Source organism: Melitaea cinxia, chromosome 6 (genome assembly GCF_905220565.1).
Source record: "Melitaea cinxia chromosome 6, ilMelCinx1.1, whole genome shotgun sequence".
Taxonomy (NCBI): Eukaryota; Metazoa; Arthropoda; class Insecta; order Lepidoptera; family Nymphalidae; genus Melitaea; species Melitaea cinxia.
In genome coordinates this window covers 14,717,262-14,735,241 of record NC_059399.1, presented here as the reverse complement: position 1 = coordinate 14,735,241, position 17,980 = coordinate 14,717,262, and the positions used below count along the sequence as shown (strand labels likewise).

The 17,980-nt window shown below is 32.7% G+C and overlaps 1 protein-coding gene across 1 annotated transcript; it reads right to left on the bottom strand.

Moving 5' to 3' along the window:
* Window positions 1–623: 623 nt before the first annotated feature.
* LOC123654767 (leucine-rich repeat-containing protein 74A-like) lies at window positions 624–17,430 on the bottom strand. Its single transcript, XM_045590652.1, has 10 exons — window positions 17,133–17,430; window positions 13,725–13,846; window positions 12,144–12,319; window positions 11,181–11,324; window positions 9,704–9,894; window positions 8,246–8,390; window positions 5,051–5,243; window positions 4,244–4,410; window positions 3,725–3,894; window positions 624–733 (listed from the first exon to the last, which is right to left on the bottom strand). Exons 1-10 carry the CDS (start codon window positions 17,428–17,430, stop codon window positions 624–626), a joined length of 1,716 nt encoding a protein of 571 aa, XP_045446608.1.
* Between the last annotated feature and the right edge of the window lie 550 nt (window positions 17,431–17,980).

The window sequence follows — 17,980 nt, the reverse complement described above, 5'->3', positions numbered from 1 at the left end:
CTACACTGTCAATATATCATCTATTTTGCTCGAAGGTTGTCTGGAAAAGATTGCTTTTAGGGATAAGGCCGCCTTTTGTACGTGTTTCTTCTGATTATCGTTAATTTTACTATTTTTTCTTCGTGTACAATAAAGTGTCAATAATAAACAAATAATACAATAATAATAAACAATAAATAATTACAAATAGATAATTAAAAAAAAAAACTTCATTAAACGCTTTTATTTCATTTTATGTTTAGACACAGACTTTATGTTTAGCACACACAGCACAATCAGAGATGCTCTTTATACACACATTCCTTCTTGATTAATTCTCATTATTGATTTACCACAAAATTTATCGCATACAATATTTTAGATTTAAATTAATTTGTATTAAATTTTTAGTGGAATACTTATTTGTTAATAGAATCATTTAAATCATATCTGAATCAAACGATATTTCTCGTAAGCTTATCTCTTGAATTTGAGATTTATTTATTGAGTAATGTTTGTTCGAAAGGAAACACTAACGAGGCTTTTACTCTATCTTCAAAACACTTCATAAGTGAAATCCTAAATTAATTGGCTTAATAGTCTTAACACAAATATATTTAATAAATTAAATATTTTTCTAAAACTTATTTCTTCTTTTTGCCTTTCTTCTTTGGTTTTTCAGGCACTTTTTCTGGTTCTGGTGTTGGTGGCAGTTTTCTATCTGGCCACAACCGTTGTATCATTTCAACTACACCTAAAAATAATAGTCGAATTAAAATGTACACTCATTAAATAAAAAACAATTATAAAATACTAAAAAACTTATTACTAATACAAATTGTTAAGTATGTGTTTAAATTTAAGTCAATATAATGTAGAAAAGAGTAACCGTCTAAGTATTCGGTGATTTTGAATGACCCACTCAGCTTTTGTTCAAAAAATACATTTGAACTATAATTTAAAAAAAAACAAAAAACCCGCCTGCGTGAAGAACAACTAATAGAAAATCAACTGAAAAAGCTGGAACAATGAACATGAAATTGAAGGATAAGTCAAATCATTCTCTCTTTGTGCATGTCTCCGACTGCATATTATCTACGACGTTGCATAAAGTTTCGAAGGACTACCGTATTAATATATTTTAAATGTACAACACAAAATGTTTGATATTGTTTCTACTTATTTCGCTGACTTTGTGTGCATATTGAATTTTTATCTTGTTCCAGCTTTTTCAGTTGATTTTCTATTAGTTGTTCTTCACGCAGGCGGGTTTTTTGTTTTTTTTTTAATTATTATTTTATTTATGTCTTTTTAGTCAGACAAATTACGTAATCGGTTCAATTTATTAAAGCAGTTTACATCATGTGGTTGATTAAGTAATTTTTTAGGGTCAAGAGAACTGATAGCAAGCCCGGAGAAAGATCTCACTCTGCTCAAAGCAACGTAAGCCTGACCTTTAGCAAATAGGTGACTGCTTAAGTCAACAACTATTAGTTTTAATATAATGAAATTATTATTAAAATTATTTGTTTGTATTTGGTATTATGTATTTGTTATTGATTTTATTAATGTAATTGTAAATTGGTGTGACATTTATTAATTTTTATTTGTAATTTTAATTGTATGTTTTCTTTAACCATTGTATTTTATTAGAAAGGCTACACCCCGAAGTTGATCGTCGCCTAGGAGGCGAGTTTGGCATGGCATAGGCGTGGGAAAGAGCAAAGTCCACATTTTTTAAACTTTAATATTGTATTTCTTTATTAGTATTACGGTAATAATAATCATGATATACCTTTTTAAAATCCTTGTATTGTGCCCTTCAATTTGATACCCATATTGTAGTATTCGAGAAAAAAAATTTTTTTTTCATTAACTACAATGGCTTCGCGCAGCCACCATGTTTGATTTTTTTTTAATGTCACCTATCTAAGAACACTTGGGCAGCTAAGACGAACCTAACGATACCTCAATTATGTAAATCCGTTCAGTGGTTCTGGAAATATGAGGTAGTAAAGAATATTACATACAAATATACATACATACAAGATACGCGCGAAAAACATAACCCTTCCTTGGAAGTCGGGTAATAAAAACAAGGCTAGTCACCAAAAACGATCAACAACCAAAAGCTTATAAAGTATTCAAGTTAAGCATGCTGAGGTTTCTCCGTGCCTACAAAAAACCCTCCTAGAATAATAAGGTGGAGTCAGAGTTTTTTTCTATTTTTGTTTACTAGGTCGGCAAACAAATGTACAGCCCACCCGATGGTAAACGGTTACCGGAGCATATAGACGCCTTCAACACCAGAAGCATCGTAAGCGCGATACTAACCCTACCCCCAATCCTTCCCAGGAGTTTGATCACCTTACTCACAAAGGAACACAACACTACTTGAAAAAATTTCTTTAGCTGTGATCTAATGTAAGTTTGAGGTACTTCCCCAGTCACTCCAGTTAGCTCCAGATTTCGAGCAGGATATTTTTCAACCAACACATATATCTCACGAAGATACGCTGACATGAGATTTAAGATAACAATTACAGTCTTACATCTTTTCCTAACGTAAAACTAAATTATTTGCTTAATATTCTTGTAGTTCATAGTAGTTGTAAGACGTAAATATCGATGAAATTTTGACCAACTTCAAAAAAGGGGGACGTTCTCAATTCAACTGTTTCGATTTTGATCGAGTTTCAGTTATACGACTAATAAAATTAAATTTATTATTTTTCAACTACCTACGTTGCATTACCTGTCGATGTAAATCGAAGTTGTTTTTTTTTTCGTTTGCGAACAAACACAATTCAGCAACTCAAAGCTGCGTTACAAACGCAGTTACTATATGTCAACATTTGTTCGAAAATTACAATAGTAGATAAGACAAGATAAACGACAGTGGAAAAAAATTAAATATTTATATTCCTATTAAGTAGTTTAGCAAACAACAATGGAAAAGAGAATTACGTTATGACAACGTGAACACGATAATTAAAACTGGTAATAACGGATAATTATAATTTCAATATCACATAATATGACGCCGTTTGATTGTCAAAATTGCGAATCGAATTTTACAGTTATACATTAATGCATTTATTATTCAATATTAATTACTACATTTACTAGTCTGATGTTGTGGTGCTAAAATAGCATTAACGGTCGATAGAAATTAAAATAAAAGCTTTATTACCGAAAAAAATTTGGCGGTTCAAAGTAAACCTGTGTCACTAGTTTAGAATTAAAAAAAAAACTCGTTCACATGACATCATGAAAAAAATTTCATGTGAGACATGAAAATAAACATCGTGAGGTTACTTGTATGTCTCAAAAGGAATTGTGAAGTACGTCCATCCCGAGCCTTAGTGAAACGTCGTAATAAATTACGTTTCAATCCTTCTTCGTAACAGGAGGCGAAGCTTAGGAATATAATGTTTGTTTGCTTTTACAGTTCAATACAATAATTTAACGTAAATTAATTTTCATCGTTTTCTGTATAATCGATAAAAATGAGATCGAGAAAATATTTTTTTTTCAACCATTAAAAATAACATAATCATATATAACTTTCTTAAACACTCAAAGATAACTTGACGACAAACGGTAGACAAATTGTGTATGTATTTTATTTCATTTCATCATTCATATTTTTAATACCTACGACACATCTTAGTAAACTTCTACCTTTTCGGTGTTAGCTTTATTAGAAGCATTATTTTACAGCAATAAAAAGCATAAATCTTACCAGTTAAGTCTAAGGTTTTCCCTCCTTTATCCAATTTAGGGCCAGGAAATATATCAGTAAGACCTACAACTAAGTCCTCATCCAACGGTGTGCCAGCCATTTTCATATCGCGCAAGATCTCTCTCGGCTGTATATTATCGCAAACCTTTTTCTTTTGAAGAAAATAAAGCCTTAAATGAAACATAATAATTAATAAACATGATGAAAATAGTAAAAAATATTATTTACTAATTATTTTTATTATTTTATTACTCAAAATAACTATTCCATGAAACAAAACAATAATATTTACTAAAATTATGAAGATGAAAAAACAAAAAATATATAATACTGTGGACAATAAACAAAGAACAATGTAATATAATCTACATATAAATTAAAATCTAAAAAAGTAATAGATAAAAATAATAGCTTTAAAAACTTCAATATTTTAAAAATAAATATTGTATTTTTTTATTATTCTTAACAATACATGTATTTGAATACTTTATTATGTTATAAAAAATACAGTAAGCTAACGCGATGTCAAGTTGGATCTTCTTAGAACTACGGGCGGTGAGGAAATCCATTCTCTTCAGTATTATCTCTCTGATATCTGGTACTGAGAGGGTATAATCGTGCTTGACGTTTCCGTGCGTTATATTACACTTCTTACGATAACTTAGTTCTAATACCTCTCTATATTCCTGTGGTATATGATTTTTAAATTGAATTATAATTCATTATTTAAATAAAAATTAATTGAAAAATGTGTTGCAAAGCGCAAATCTAAACATAGTACATACAAGAAAAACACACAGAACAAACATACAGAAACTGAAATTTTTTTGATAACGTTACGATTTAAATTTCTAGCGTTTGACAGATCGCAAGACAGGGTAACATCTGTTGGGTTGATTAGTTCTATTTTTTTTTAAGAAGGTTAACTATGTTAATATATGTATATAATTATATGTCACTTTTGACATAATTATGTCGTCTCAGTCGAGCGCTATGATAATACTAATGCAGATACTCGAAAACTGAAGTTTAGGTATTTTTATTTTTTAAATATAGGTACTATTTGTTTCTGATCTTTTTGTTTATGTAGGACTGCCGTGTCCGTCGTGTCTGTTGAAAGGAAAATTATAACTCGCAGCGGAGTGTCGTAGGACTCGTAGGGCCCAGCAGTGAAATTTTTAAAGTCACTTTGAGTTCAGTTCAGTGGTAGATAAATAAAGTTTTGTAGAGTAGTCACGAGTTACCATCAAAAGGTCACGTTACCTATGAAACTAAAAAAACTCGAGACAGAATCTGATCTTTTTTATCTGAAACAAATAAATATACCTTAACAAATTCCTTATTAACTTCAACATTATCCATGAGCAAATTTCTTAGCTTTATCTCCATATTTCTTAATTTATTTACTATAGCAAAGGCTCCTTCTGCAGTAATAGGGTTAAACGACAAATCCAGCGTATGAAGACTCTTTGCTGATTCAAGGTTACTGGCTATAGTAGTTGCTGCTAACTTTCCTAACCTATAAATTAATAATAATGACAATTTCATAGTATACTAGCTGTACCCTACGCGCGTTGCTACGCTTTATATAGCGTAGCAACGTACCAACTCAGAAACCTTTGTGGGCTTATGCACAACACTTTGCTAAAGATCCTGACATGATTAAATACATAGTTTACGATTTCTATAAAGGAGATACAGACAAACGTTCATTTTTATATATACAGATAAATATGTCACAAAAATATAAGAGTTGTATTAACATGATCTGTTAAATTTCGATTTATAAAACTATTTTCTTTTTGTTACTCTCTCTACATTTTGCTTTCTTTAACGCCCAAGAACCATATATGATAATTTAAAAGAAAATTTGTAAATAGGGGCCTATAAATCTGTATATTATATACTAGCTCCTGCCTGTGACTTCATCCGCGTGGAATAGGAACAATTCTGCTATACATGATTTTTGCAAAACTTTTACGGCTTACGCAGGGCACGCCGCGGAAGCTCTAAAAAAACCCCGATTTTGAAACATTCTTCATTGGTGCTCCGCTCCTATTGGTCTTAACGCTATGATATATTATATATATATATATAGCCTTTTCGATAAATGGGCTATCTAACACTAAAATAATTTTTTTAATCGGACCAGTAGTTGCTGAGATTAGCGCGTTTAAATAAACAAACAAACAAACAAGTAAACTCTTAAGCTTTATAATATTAGTATAGATTTATAATTAGGGTGGTAAATTATAGTATATTCCGCCTGGTAGTAGGTGGTAACCATATTACTATAGGGGCCGGGAGCATCACAAGTGAGTTGCCGACCCTACCCCAGACACTGAAAGAATTTTTCAAATCGGAGCAGTCGTTGGTGAGATTAGCGCGTTCAAATAAACAAACAAACAAATAAACTCTTAAGCTTTGTAATATTAGTATAGATTTATAATTAGGGTGGTTTATTCCGCTTAGTGGTAGGTGGTTACCATATTTCTATAGACGCAGGGAGCATTAGCATAGCTCCCCAAGATAAACAACGTTACTCATAATAGGAACATGACAATACTTGAGAGCAGTATCATTTGGCTCTGGTCTCTGAAGATTGAGAAACTTGTTTAGACATGCTCAGTTCCAAATTATAACCAAGATATATCCTACTATATATCCTACCAAATAAATATATTTTAGCAAGATATTTAAAACCAAGAATTATCAATTCTTATTCTTCTTCGTTAATGATATATTATTCCAACTAATACGTAAAGCAAAAACTTTGTACCCCTTTTTACGAAAATTGCGCGGACGGAGAAGTATGAAACTTCGTAAACTTATACTTTTATAAAGAGAATGAGTGCAGAATGCTGATTTTTTTTTAAATTGTGCATATAAAATACATTATATCATTAAAAAATATTACACACACTACCATGTATTTACCTTCTTCTTCTTCTTCTTTTTCTTCTTCTTCTTCTCCTTCTCTTTCTCCTTCTCCTTCTCCTTCTCCTTCTTCTCCTTCTCCTTCTTCTCCTTCTCCTTCTCCTTCTCCTTCTCCTTCTCCTTCTCCTCCTTCTCCTCCTTCTCCTCCTTCTCCTCCTTCTCCTCCTTCTCCTCCTTCTCCTCCTTCTCCTCCTTCTCCTCCTTCTCCTCCTTCTCCTCCTTCTCCTCCTTCTCCTCCTTCTCCTCCTTCTCCTCCTTCTCCTCCTTCTCCTCCTTCTCCTCCTTCTCCTCCTTCTCCTCCTTCTCCTCCTTCTCCTCCTTCTCCTCCTTCTCCTCCTTCTCCTCCTTCTCCTCCTTCTCCTCCTTCTCCTCCTTCTCCTCCTTCTCCTCCTTCTCCTCCTTCTCCTCCTTCTCCTTCTCCTCCTTCTCCTCCTTCTCCTTCTCCTTCTCCTTCTCCTTCTCCTTCTCCTTCTCCTCCTTCTCCTCCTTCTCCTCCTTCTCCTCCTTCTCCTCCTTCTCCTCCTTCTCCTCCTTCTCCTCCTTCTCCTCCTTCTCCTTCTCCTCCTTCTCCTCCTTCTCCTTCTCCTTCTCCTTCTCCTTCTCCTTCTCCTTCTCCTTCTCCTTCTCCTTCTCCTTCTCCTTCTCCTTCTCCTTCTCCTTCTCCTTCTCCTTCTCCTTCTCCTTCTCCTTCTCCTTCTCCTTCTCCTTCTCCTTCTCCTTCTTCTTCTTCTTCTTCTTCTTCTTCTTCTTCTTCTTCTTCTTCTTCTTCTTCTTCTTCCCAACTCGTATTAGAGCGACGTGGTGGATTAAGCTCTGATCCTTCTCCATGGATGATGGATATTACAGGCTGAACCGTAAAGTAAATAGCCCCATAAATATCATCACGACACATTCGTGACACAATAATACTTCACGCGATGTTGCTGTGGACACTATTACACTTATAAAACTTTCACGTTTGTAGTTTTGTACCTGTACTTTAAACTTTTCGAGTTTCATCCTCGGAAAGTTTATCGTACCGATAGGAATAACTCCTACATCTAGACGTCACTCTTTTCCTATATTTCCACAAACAGAAAACATTTTTCAATTTTATTTTTATGTGTTACGTTATATAATGTTAATACCAGTTGTGAATTGATTTCATTAATCGTTTTTATAAGACGTTCTCATGAGTAATCTTATTTGTTAATTAAAGAGTAATAATTAGGACAAAATTACCGTTGAAGAAGGAAAACAGGAGTCAAAGGAGTAGTCATTTTTTTTCGTAAAAATAAATACTGTTAGTAGACATAAGAAAAGTAAAAAATGTATAGTTGTAACAGAAATAGACTATTAGTGTCGGACCATGTCCTAGCTTTTCTAGGAAACCTAGTCCTGCATGTTGAAGTAATCAAAAAAAAATACGCAAACAAGCAAAAACATTGCATGATGTGCAAAAAAAGCACTGGCAACTAAGAGCTTGAGATAGAAATATTGAGTCACCGAATAAAAAAAAGAAACAAAAAAAACGGCGGTCAAAAACATTATGCTACTAGCAATAAAACACTAAAAGCAGATAAAATAAACCGTTTCAAACTTTACCTGTTGTTGCTCAGATCCAATATACGAAGCGTTTGCACGGCAAGCAGTCTCCTGAGGATTCTGCTTATTTTAAGACTATTCCAGGACATATTGAGCTCTACTAGGACTTTACTCTCACCAAGGCGTCCGAGCAACTCGTTTACGTCTGAGGATCGAACAAAAATTTATTACAGTTTTAAAATGTAAGTTTATAAAGAATTTACTCAAGCTGAGGGCAAAACTAAATTATATTGCATAAACTATACAGAATTTTTAGACTACCTCTATACAAAATATCAGTAAGCCGGCACTAATTGGGGCACAAGATATGCTTTTATTTCGCTATATATTTATTTTTTCTATTGGACGTTTTATGTGCGCATTATTACTGTTGCATATAACTTAGAATTTTTATACAGTTGGTTTAGTTTAATGCCTCTCGGTACCTACTATTTAAACTAATTATTTTAAAATGTTCATCATTACATAGCATAAAAGTCGCTTCCCGTTGTCTTATGCTTAGATCTTTATAACTCCGCAACGGATTTTGATACGGTTTTCTTTAGTAAATAGAGTGATTCCAGAGAAAGGTTTATATGTATAATACATGCATAATATAGTAGAGGAACACTGATAGGTTTTGCAACTGTGCGAAGCCGGGGCGAAAATATATATAAGCAAATAATAATTACTAATGTGGTAAGTGTGAAATTTCATTAGCTAGCTAACATGTCTCTCAAGCTTATATCTTGTCGAAAATCATTCGACTATTTTATTTAGTGACAAGAATATTTTTAAAAATCGAACACCACAAGTTTAACGACTTTCTTGTTTACTTTTCTACAAAGCCAACCTTCATCGTCTAATATAAAGCTTGAAAAGATACAATTTTATATAAACTAAATTGTATAATTGTGTCTTCTAAATACATGTATGAACGTGACATGTTTTACCAATAAACAACAAGACAGGTAACATAATTATACATTACATATATATTAATACGAGAAAAGCGTTTCGATAACAACGAAAATTGCGAAATTATTTGTATCAAATTAACACAGCTAATAGTCACACAACAAAAAACTAACTTTACCAAATAAAAGATATTAAATGGACATGGCTATTTTTATTACTAAAATTATTTAAAACGGGATATTTACCATTTTTTTCTCGTGTGTTTTGCTTCTCGTGAACAAGACATTCGTAGATAATGTCGAAATATCAAGCTCCACAAAATGAAAATAAAAAACATGGTAAATATCCCGTTTTAAATAATTTTAAAAATAAACCTATCGAGTCCCTACTAACTTCATCTCTGTAAACGCAGCTACTTATTTCCTATTTACAGAAAACAACTCGATTGACCATTCTGCAATAAATAAACTTTACACGACAGGGAAGCGAAATGAGGCACCTTGCGAATACTTTAAATTAAATGTCCTTTTGCATTGCGCCAAACTTTTATAACTAGCAAACTTCGTGCCCTATCTGAATCGTTCGGGAAGGTGGATAAATGCATTTTATTCGCTAATGAGTTCCACTTGCCTTTAAGCGAGAACATTTTGTTCCAGGAAAGGTCCAGGTGAGTTGTCTTGTTGTTGCCCTCGATAGCCGCTGCGAATGAGGATGCAACCGCGGAACTTAAGTCGTTGCTACTTAGATTCAACCTTTAAATTCAATTGATTCCATTAATTTGTATTTTTTTTAATCATTTTCTGTCATAATTAAAATATTATTTTTATATATTATTGAAATGATGAGTTGGAGCAACTGGTTGCGCTATCAATAGTGGTTTAGAATTTGTATTTTGATTGGTTAAGTGTGAAACGTTTTAATTTATTTATTTTTCTCTTTTTATTATTATCGCTCAAAAAAATTTTACAGTATTTTTCTGTTATTTTGGCTTTCATGTCGTATTTATTAGAATCAATAACACATTTTCTCTGTATAAGAAGGGAATAACGCTTAATCACTAAAATATTAAAGTACGTAGTAAAAAGCTTAAGTTGTTATTTATTCATTTTATCTTTAATTTCTCCATTAAAAGTCAACAATATAATTAAGTTACAATGAATCTGAAACAAAACTTACCAACCCTCAAATACATACAATATTATGCTATTTCAAACACACTACAATCGAACGTGTCGACATGAATACTAATAATGTCACTAAGAAATTGTACACACGTTATACAGTGATGATGAAACAACGGATGGGCTTGGATCTAAATGGCTAACCTGATAATTACGAGCTTCGACAGAGTGCAGCCGATTTCCTAATAATTTTACGATAGGATGGAATTTCGATTACCATTGGAATAGTCATGGCAGTAATTTCCTATTTTCAACGCAGCTTAACATAGCTGGACTGTGTGTTGATAAATTTTCATAGGCTTTGAAAGCGATAAGTTCAGGTTTATTTTACTAAATGCCTATTATAATTTCTCTATTGTCTGTTTTCATTTCATTAATTGAAAAGGTTTGAGGATAATATTGGGAATAGAACAGATAATTTGCTTATGATAGATCCAAATACAAGCTGAATAAAATTTTATGACAGTTATGAAAAGCGTCATAAAACTCATTATGTGGCGTAGTAATTATAGCAGCTAACTTTCGTGGGTTTTATTCCCGCCTTTGAGAATTATTTGTACATTTACAAACGTTTGCCTTGTACGAGGGGTTTGTGTTAATATTGTGTGTACTAAATCCTACACACACAGACACTGGATTAAATCCTAACTCTGAATTTAAAAAGTATAATATTATTTTATTATTAGATATATTATAGAGAACACAAGTTGTACAATTTGTAGACAAATATATGAATTGCTAACTTACGATAATTTCTACTTTGGACTACATGTTATAAAAAAAAAATAGTCTACTCAAAAACCAAGATATATGTACCTAGTAAAAAAAAGTAAAGTAAGTTTAAAAATATTACAAACTTCTTAATAACGGCTCCTTTAACCAACTGATGAGCGAGGTATTCAAAACCTCTATCTCCGATGTCGTTTCGAGATAAATCTAGCTCTTCTATGAATCGGGAAGCGAAAAATATCACCAGTCTTTTGACGCCCTCCGCTTGAATCCTGTATAAGTTATGTGCTGTCATTTACGGTAATGTTTTGTCCAAAAATAGAATAAAAATGTTTAAAACTTGACCTTTTACAAAATACAAGTAAATAACTATAGATATTAAGTTAGAATAATAATAATGATGTTTGCTCGCAAACGAAAAAAAAACCGACTTCAATTACAGTGACAAGTAAAATACAACGTACTCGTAGGTAGACGAAAAAACAGTCAAGTAAATACGCTTATCTTATTATCAAATATTACTGAAAAAGTACTCATCAGATCTCGATGCAATTTAAATGGGAATATGCGCCAAGCACCACTATCGATTAAAAAAATCATCCAAATCAATTTGCCCAATAAAAAATTATGAAGTGTAATACAGTGACGGTTGACTTTGATTGATTTTGGTTGACGAAAACAAATAAATACGCATTATTACGCTTCAGCCTGTAATACCCTATTACTGAGCATAGGCCTCTTTCCCCATGTAGAAGAAGGATCAGAGATTAATCCACCACGCTGCTCCAAAGCGGGTTGGCGGATATATTCCCTACTACGAGTAACGATCGTTATCAGGTGTACATGATAACAACCGGGACCGACGGCTTAACGTGCTCTCCAAGGCACGGTGGGGAGACCCATAAGGACTACACAAACACCCAGACCACGGCAAACACCTGTATGGCCAATACAAATGTTTGTCATGTGCGGGGATCGAACCCGCAACAGCCAGCGCAACAAGTACAATCCATGGCTGTAACCGCACATTTTTAGTCACATTACTAATATATATGTATAGCGATTATATTTAAATAGCTCTGGTATTATACCTGCATCCTGATAATATCAGTTCTTGAAGAATAATATTTTCTCCCATCATTTGACCGAGATGATAACAAGCGTCGTCGTTCAGAAAGTTGGACGAAAGATCCAAACGTCTAACGTAGCGATTATTTGTTAGAGCCATTGTCATTGCTCGTACGCTATTTGGGTTTACGCCATAGTACTGAAAAATATGAGTTTTTTTAAAAAATTATATTAGGATAACAGAAGGTACCAGGATGTCTGTATAGTAAGAACAATGTGAAGCCTAAAATTAAAATAGTGATTGACTAATTAGGTAAAGTAATTATAAAAGACAACTTTTTGGAAATAATACAGAAAAATAACCGTGATCTTAATGAGTGTTCATGTGTCATTCATTTCTGATATGAGCTTAATGGTGCAATAATAGTGCAAGTTATTTTACTAATGTCTTGTTAGATGAAAGCACTAAGGTAAGACCTGCTTTCCAAGATTTCAAAGTTTAATACGAGTATACATAAACTAGCTGACCCGGCAATCGTTGTCTTGCCGCTAAACGCTATTAAAAATAGGGGTTGATGGTAGAGGGTTGAAAATTTAGGGTTGTATGTATTTTTTAATGTTGTATCATAAAAAAATAGAAATTAAAAATTTTGTCTAAAAAATAAAAAAATATTTTAGGGGTGGACTACCCCTAACATTTAGGGGGATGAAAAATAGATGTTGGCCGGTTGGTCAAGCCGTTTCCGAGGAGTATGGCAACGAAAACTGTGACACGAGAATTTTATATATTAGAAGATATTTTTAAAGCATCGTAGGTGGAAAAAATTGAGAGATAAAATGTAAACAATATTTCTTTTTTATGGTTTTGTAATTTTTGATTTTAAAATATCGTTTTCATTCAGGAAGCAAAATAACGAAATTCAAGGATAAAGTCTGAGGATTTTTTTTTAATTCAATTTCAATATAATTTCTCGAGCAATGTCTAAACTAGAACTTTTAGCATATCTGTACTGATTTTATAGTTGGTTTTATCCAAGTCGATATTAGATTTTCATGAAGTCACTGTACAGACTACTACTATACTACTGTATAGACAACTCCTTTAATACTTGATTGTGTTATAAAATTTATGTCTTGGAGTTTTAATATTATATTATTTTCTAATCTAAATCTCAATGCTATATAATATACAATGTCAAAGACAACACTAGCCACATTAGCCAGTGCCTGCCGTCTACTTATTCCGTTCGACTACTGTACACTAACAGTAACAGCCTGTCAATAACTGCTAGTTAAACGTTTCGTATCCTTTAAGGAATTCAAGGTTTTGGTAATTGCGTTTACTAAATATGTTTTCTTTTACCACCAATACTAGAATAATTTTAAGCAACAATAAAAAAATGCTTATCTAAATTAAAACCGTAACTCCTCCGTAAGATCGAGTTTTCCATTTAAAAGGCGATATCGATTCAATAAAATAGTTTATTTCCATTATTACAGATACTTATATGCATCTTTTACGGGCTAGTGTATCAGAAAGCAATAAAGATTTCTATCCTTAAAATGGTCTGACTGCTGCTTGAATTGTAAATAATGGTACTTACTTTCAAATCAATGACTTCCCCAAGCAACCCTCGAAGGAAACTCCTCACTGGAATCACTTTCATTTCTTCACATAAATCCAAATACAATTCTCGCCCATCGAGTGAGTAAGTTTTTATAGGCTCTGTATTTTGTACAACATGTTATTGTTATTTGTAATATCAAATTGTAGATTTTCTTACCTTAACTAAGACCTTTATTACTGACTTACAATTGGGAGTCAAATCATGACATTTTATGGCTTGTAACCTTCTTCAGTAAAAATATCTTCTAACGAAACTTTTTAAAAACAATTACCTAAAGTTATCGCGCTCAATCAAACTAATTCTTTTACTAGATCAGCATAATTATTGTATCATTTTCATTGTTCTAACAAAAATTGACAAGATTCCAGACATTTAATCACTTATTATATACAAATATATATGTCGAAAATTAATTAAATGAACAGCTGCACAAATTTAAGTAGATACTAGGGAAAAAATACGGTTAATACAAAGCAAGTAACCCAAAGATATTCAGCATATTTCCGACCCTTCCCAAAAATTTCATGTTTATTGCATCGAAATAGCTTACATCGAAACAAATAGGTTTATAGATAAACAATACACTTATGTTTTATATTTCCTTTATGGATTCTAACACTGTATAAGAAGCATGGCTACATTTTATACTTATAACTTGCTCGTCTTGAAGATGTTGTACAGTAATATAGAATAAAAACAATATGAAAATTGCTTTAGTGTAGTGGTACAAGTAGTCACCTAAATATGACCAACGTTCGTTTCCCGCTCGAGGCAGATATTTGTATTTTTGCAAATAGATTTTTCTGGTATTCGTATTTTTGCAATAGTTTTTGTGGCCCTCCACACCCTACATCAGAAAGCATGTAAAGTAAGGTCTGGTGTAAGGTATCATCGTTACCTGATAGTGATTGTTACTAAAAATTGGAAAATAATCCACTAACTACAGTAAAAGAAAAAAAAAGTAAAAGTTGAGCAGCATTTAGGGCTTGTATACAAAACTGCGATGCGACGCGATGCGAATTCGCAACGCAGAAAATTGCGACAATTGCTGCGATGCGATTTCGTGCGGCAAGCCGTCTCTCTTCCACGATTAGGGGTGACCATTCCTCCGACGACTGTCAATCGTAGTGAACGTGTTTTGAAAACTAGGTCGTGAGTTTGTGACATGGATCGTAAATGCTTAGAAGATACAGGAAAAAGAAAGGAAGAAGATTTTGGGTTCATCTATTTATTACTATTATGAATGCCGATGGGAACTATTTTCATCTAAAATATGAAGCTTTGAAAAGCGACGAAATTTTTTTTTATTGTTTTAAAATGAGCATATCTTCATTCATTACTAGTGTTTTGGGACATAGGACGGACAACAGGACAACAGGACGCTCCTCAATCAGTGATATAAAAAAAATCAACGTCGTACTCTGTAATTTTTGTAATTTAAAGTCTTGCCCACACGCTGTCTCAGAGCAAACTAAAATGGCGTCAACAAGTGTGACGTAACATCGCAGGAATGCGCGATACGAATCAATTCGCATGTTCTAGAGCGATGCGTCAAGGGAGCTCGCAGATTTTTACGATGCGACATCGCATCGCAGTTTTTAACCGACTTCCAAAAAAGGAGGAGGTTCTCAATTCGACTGTATTTTTTTTTTTTTTTTTTTTTTTATGTATGTTACATCAGAACTTTTGACCGGGTAGACCGATTTCGACAAATTTTGTTTTAATCGAAAGGTAGTGTGTGCCAATTGGTCCCATTTAAATTTATTTGAGATCTAACAACTACTTTTCGAGTTATATCTAATAATGCGTTTTTACTTGACGCTTTTTTCGTCGACCTGCGTTGTATTATACCGCATAACTTTCTACTGGATGTACCGATCTTGATAATTCTTTTTTTGTTGGAAAGGGGATATCCCTACTTTGATACCATGATAAGGAAACCAGGATCTGATGATGGAATCCCAGAGAAATCGAGGGAAACTCTCGAAAATCCGCAATAACTTTTTACCGGGTGTACCGATTTTGATAATTTTTAATTTAATCGAAAGCTGATGTTTATCATGTGGTCACATATAAATTTTATTGAGATCTGATAACTACTTTTTGAGTAATCTTTGATAACGCGTAGTTGCTTGACTATTTTTTCGTCGATCTACGTTGTATTACTTGTCGATGTAATTGAAGTCGGTTTTTTTTCGTTTGCGAGCAAATACAATTATGTGTATAAGCCCTTAAAGAAGAGCCCTTTTCCTTGCATTGGAATATTTAAAAAACTAATTCGGTTCAATTCAGATAAGAATATTAGTAACGGCAAAAAATCCAAAGGAATTTAATAATAATAACAATTTAAATCGCAAGCTTTGAATTTTACTTATATCGATATAACACTTTTTTCCAGTCGACATCAGATGGAGGTACAATAATAGCTACCCTACGAACTTCGTATTGTCATTTTTAGAGTTCCGTACTTTAAAAGGAAAAAACGGAACCCTTATAGGATCACTTTATTACCCGTCTCTCTGTCAAGACTCTTTTTCTCAGGACACGTGGAGGTATCAAACTTAAATTAATATCAAATACTCAAGTCTACTTTTCCTTGGAGCTGTAAAAAAATCAAACTTCTAAGCCAACGCAATCAAAAGATACAGCCGTTTATGCTGCAAATTTTCGTCTTATAGCACAGATAAAGGAAAAATTGCGAAAAAATATTAGTTACATCATATAATAAAAACATTTTTAATAATTTTGTTTGTACGGAACCCTCGGTGCGCGAGTCCGACTCGCACTTGGCCGGGTTTTTTTGTAAATATATTGATTTTACCTAATTTTCCTTTATACAAACTTTGCCTGGACAATAACGAGCAGAAAAAAAATATTTATCAAATATGATGCAGTCATTCGGAGGTTTTGGTCGTACATACGTTTGGGCGATTAATTTTCATGTGGATAGATAGATAGAAGAACATTACACCTAAATATCTCAAATATGAAGGCCACGTAAACGAATTTATATTTGTGCTGTTCAAAATAGAAGCAACTTGAATCGTAGAGACAGGAACAAACTCTCTCTTTAGAGACTCTATAAAAACTATTTGTTTGCCTCGTTCAAAGGATAAAGTTCATACAACAAGGCAATGTTGTTAGTATTTTTTATTAGTATTAATCACAATTTTTGAGGTGTTACTTGGAAGCAAATAAATACTAAAATACTTATATAGTAGGTACATATTTCTCGTATACTATATATATGTTTTATAACTTGACCATTAAAAATACAAAGTGAAGAAAAAGGCTTCTACAAATTTCCTGTCGCTTTTGAAGTTAGAAAAAAAATTTTTTTTGGTTTTCAGATTAAAAATAAATTATTTACTATTATAAACTAACCTGGCTCCAATAACGCCTCCGTAATACCCGGGTCCTTAATACCAGGGTATGCATAATACGGGTGTCGAATTACTGTGCTATCTGACATTGGAATATATTTAGTACAAATCTCCCCACTACCCGGGTCATATAGGCCTTGTTTGTACAGAGTCATTTTAGTGTTTTCACTTGAAGGCAAGGACATCCAGTCTTCTGTAGGATCCTCAGACGATGATAACGTCATCAAAGCCTTATAAAAAAACCTTACTTCTGGAACTTTCTGTTCCTGCGGTGATTCAAAAATGCTTTTTGACGACATTACTGTAATACTTAAATGTTTTGTTCTAAAGGAATAACTATAAAATTGTATGTAGCTAGATATACTGATATTACTTCTTTAAGAGTATTTTAATTTTTATGATAAAGAAATTTATGTCTCGTGATTATAATTGTCATTGAACGTCTGTCATTTGTAATAAATAAAAAAAAATGTAATAAAAGAGGAGATTATACATAAATTAAAAATATATGAATTATCTATATACAAATAAATAAAATTGAAGTGTCTGTTTGTAATATTAAAATAACCGCTTTTAACTAAATTTATATGTATTTATACACGCTACATATACCAAAATAACATTTTCTATAATTTTTGTCTGTCTGTCTGTCTGTCCGTTTGTTCCAGCTAATCTCTGAAACGGCTGGACCGATTTTGACGGGATTTTCACTGGCAGATAGCTGATGTAATAAGGAGTAGCTTAGGCTACTTTTATTTTAGATTTTTTTATAACTCTGGGAACTAAACAATAATTATTTTGTTAAATTCCACGCGGAGGAAGTCGCGGGCACAGCTAGTCTAATATATA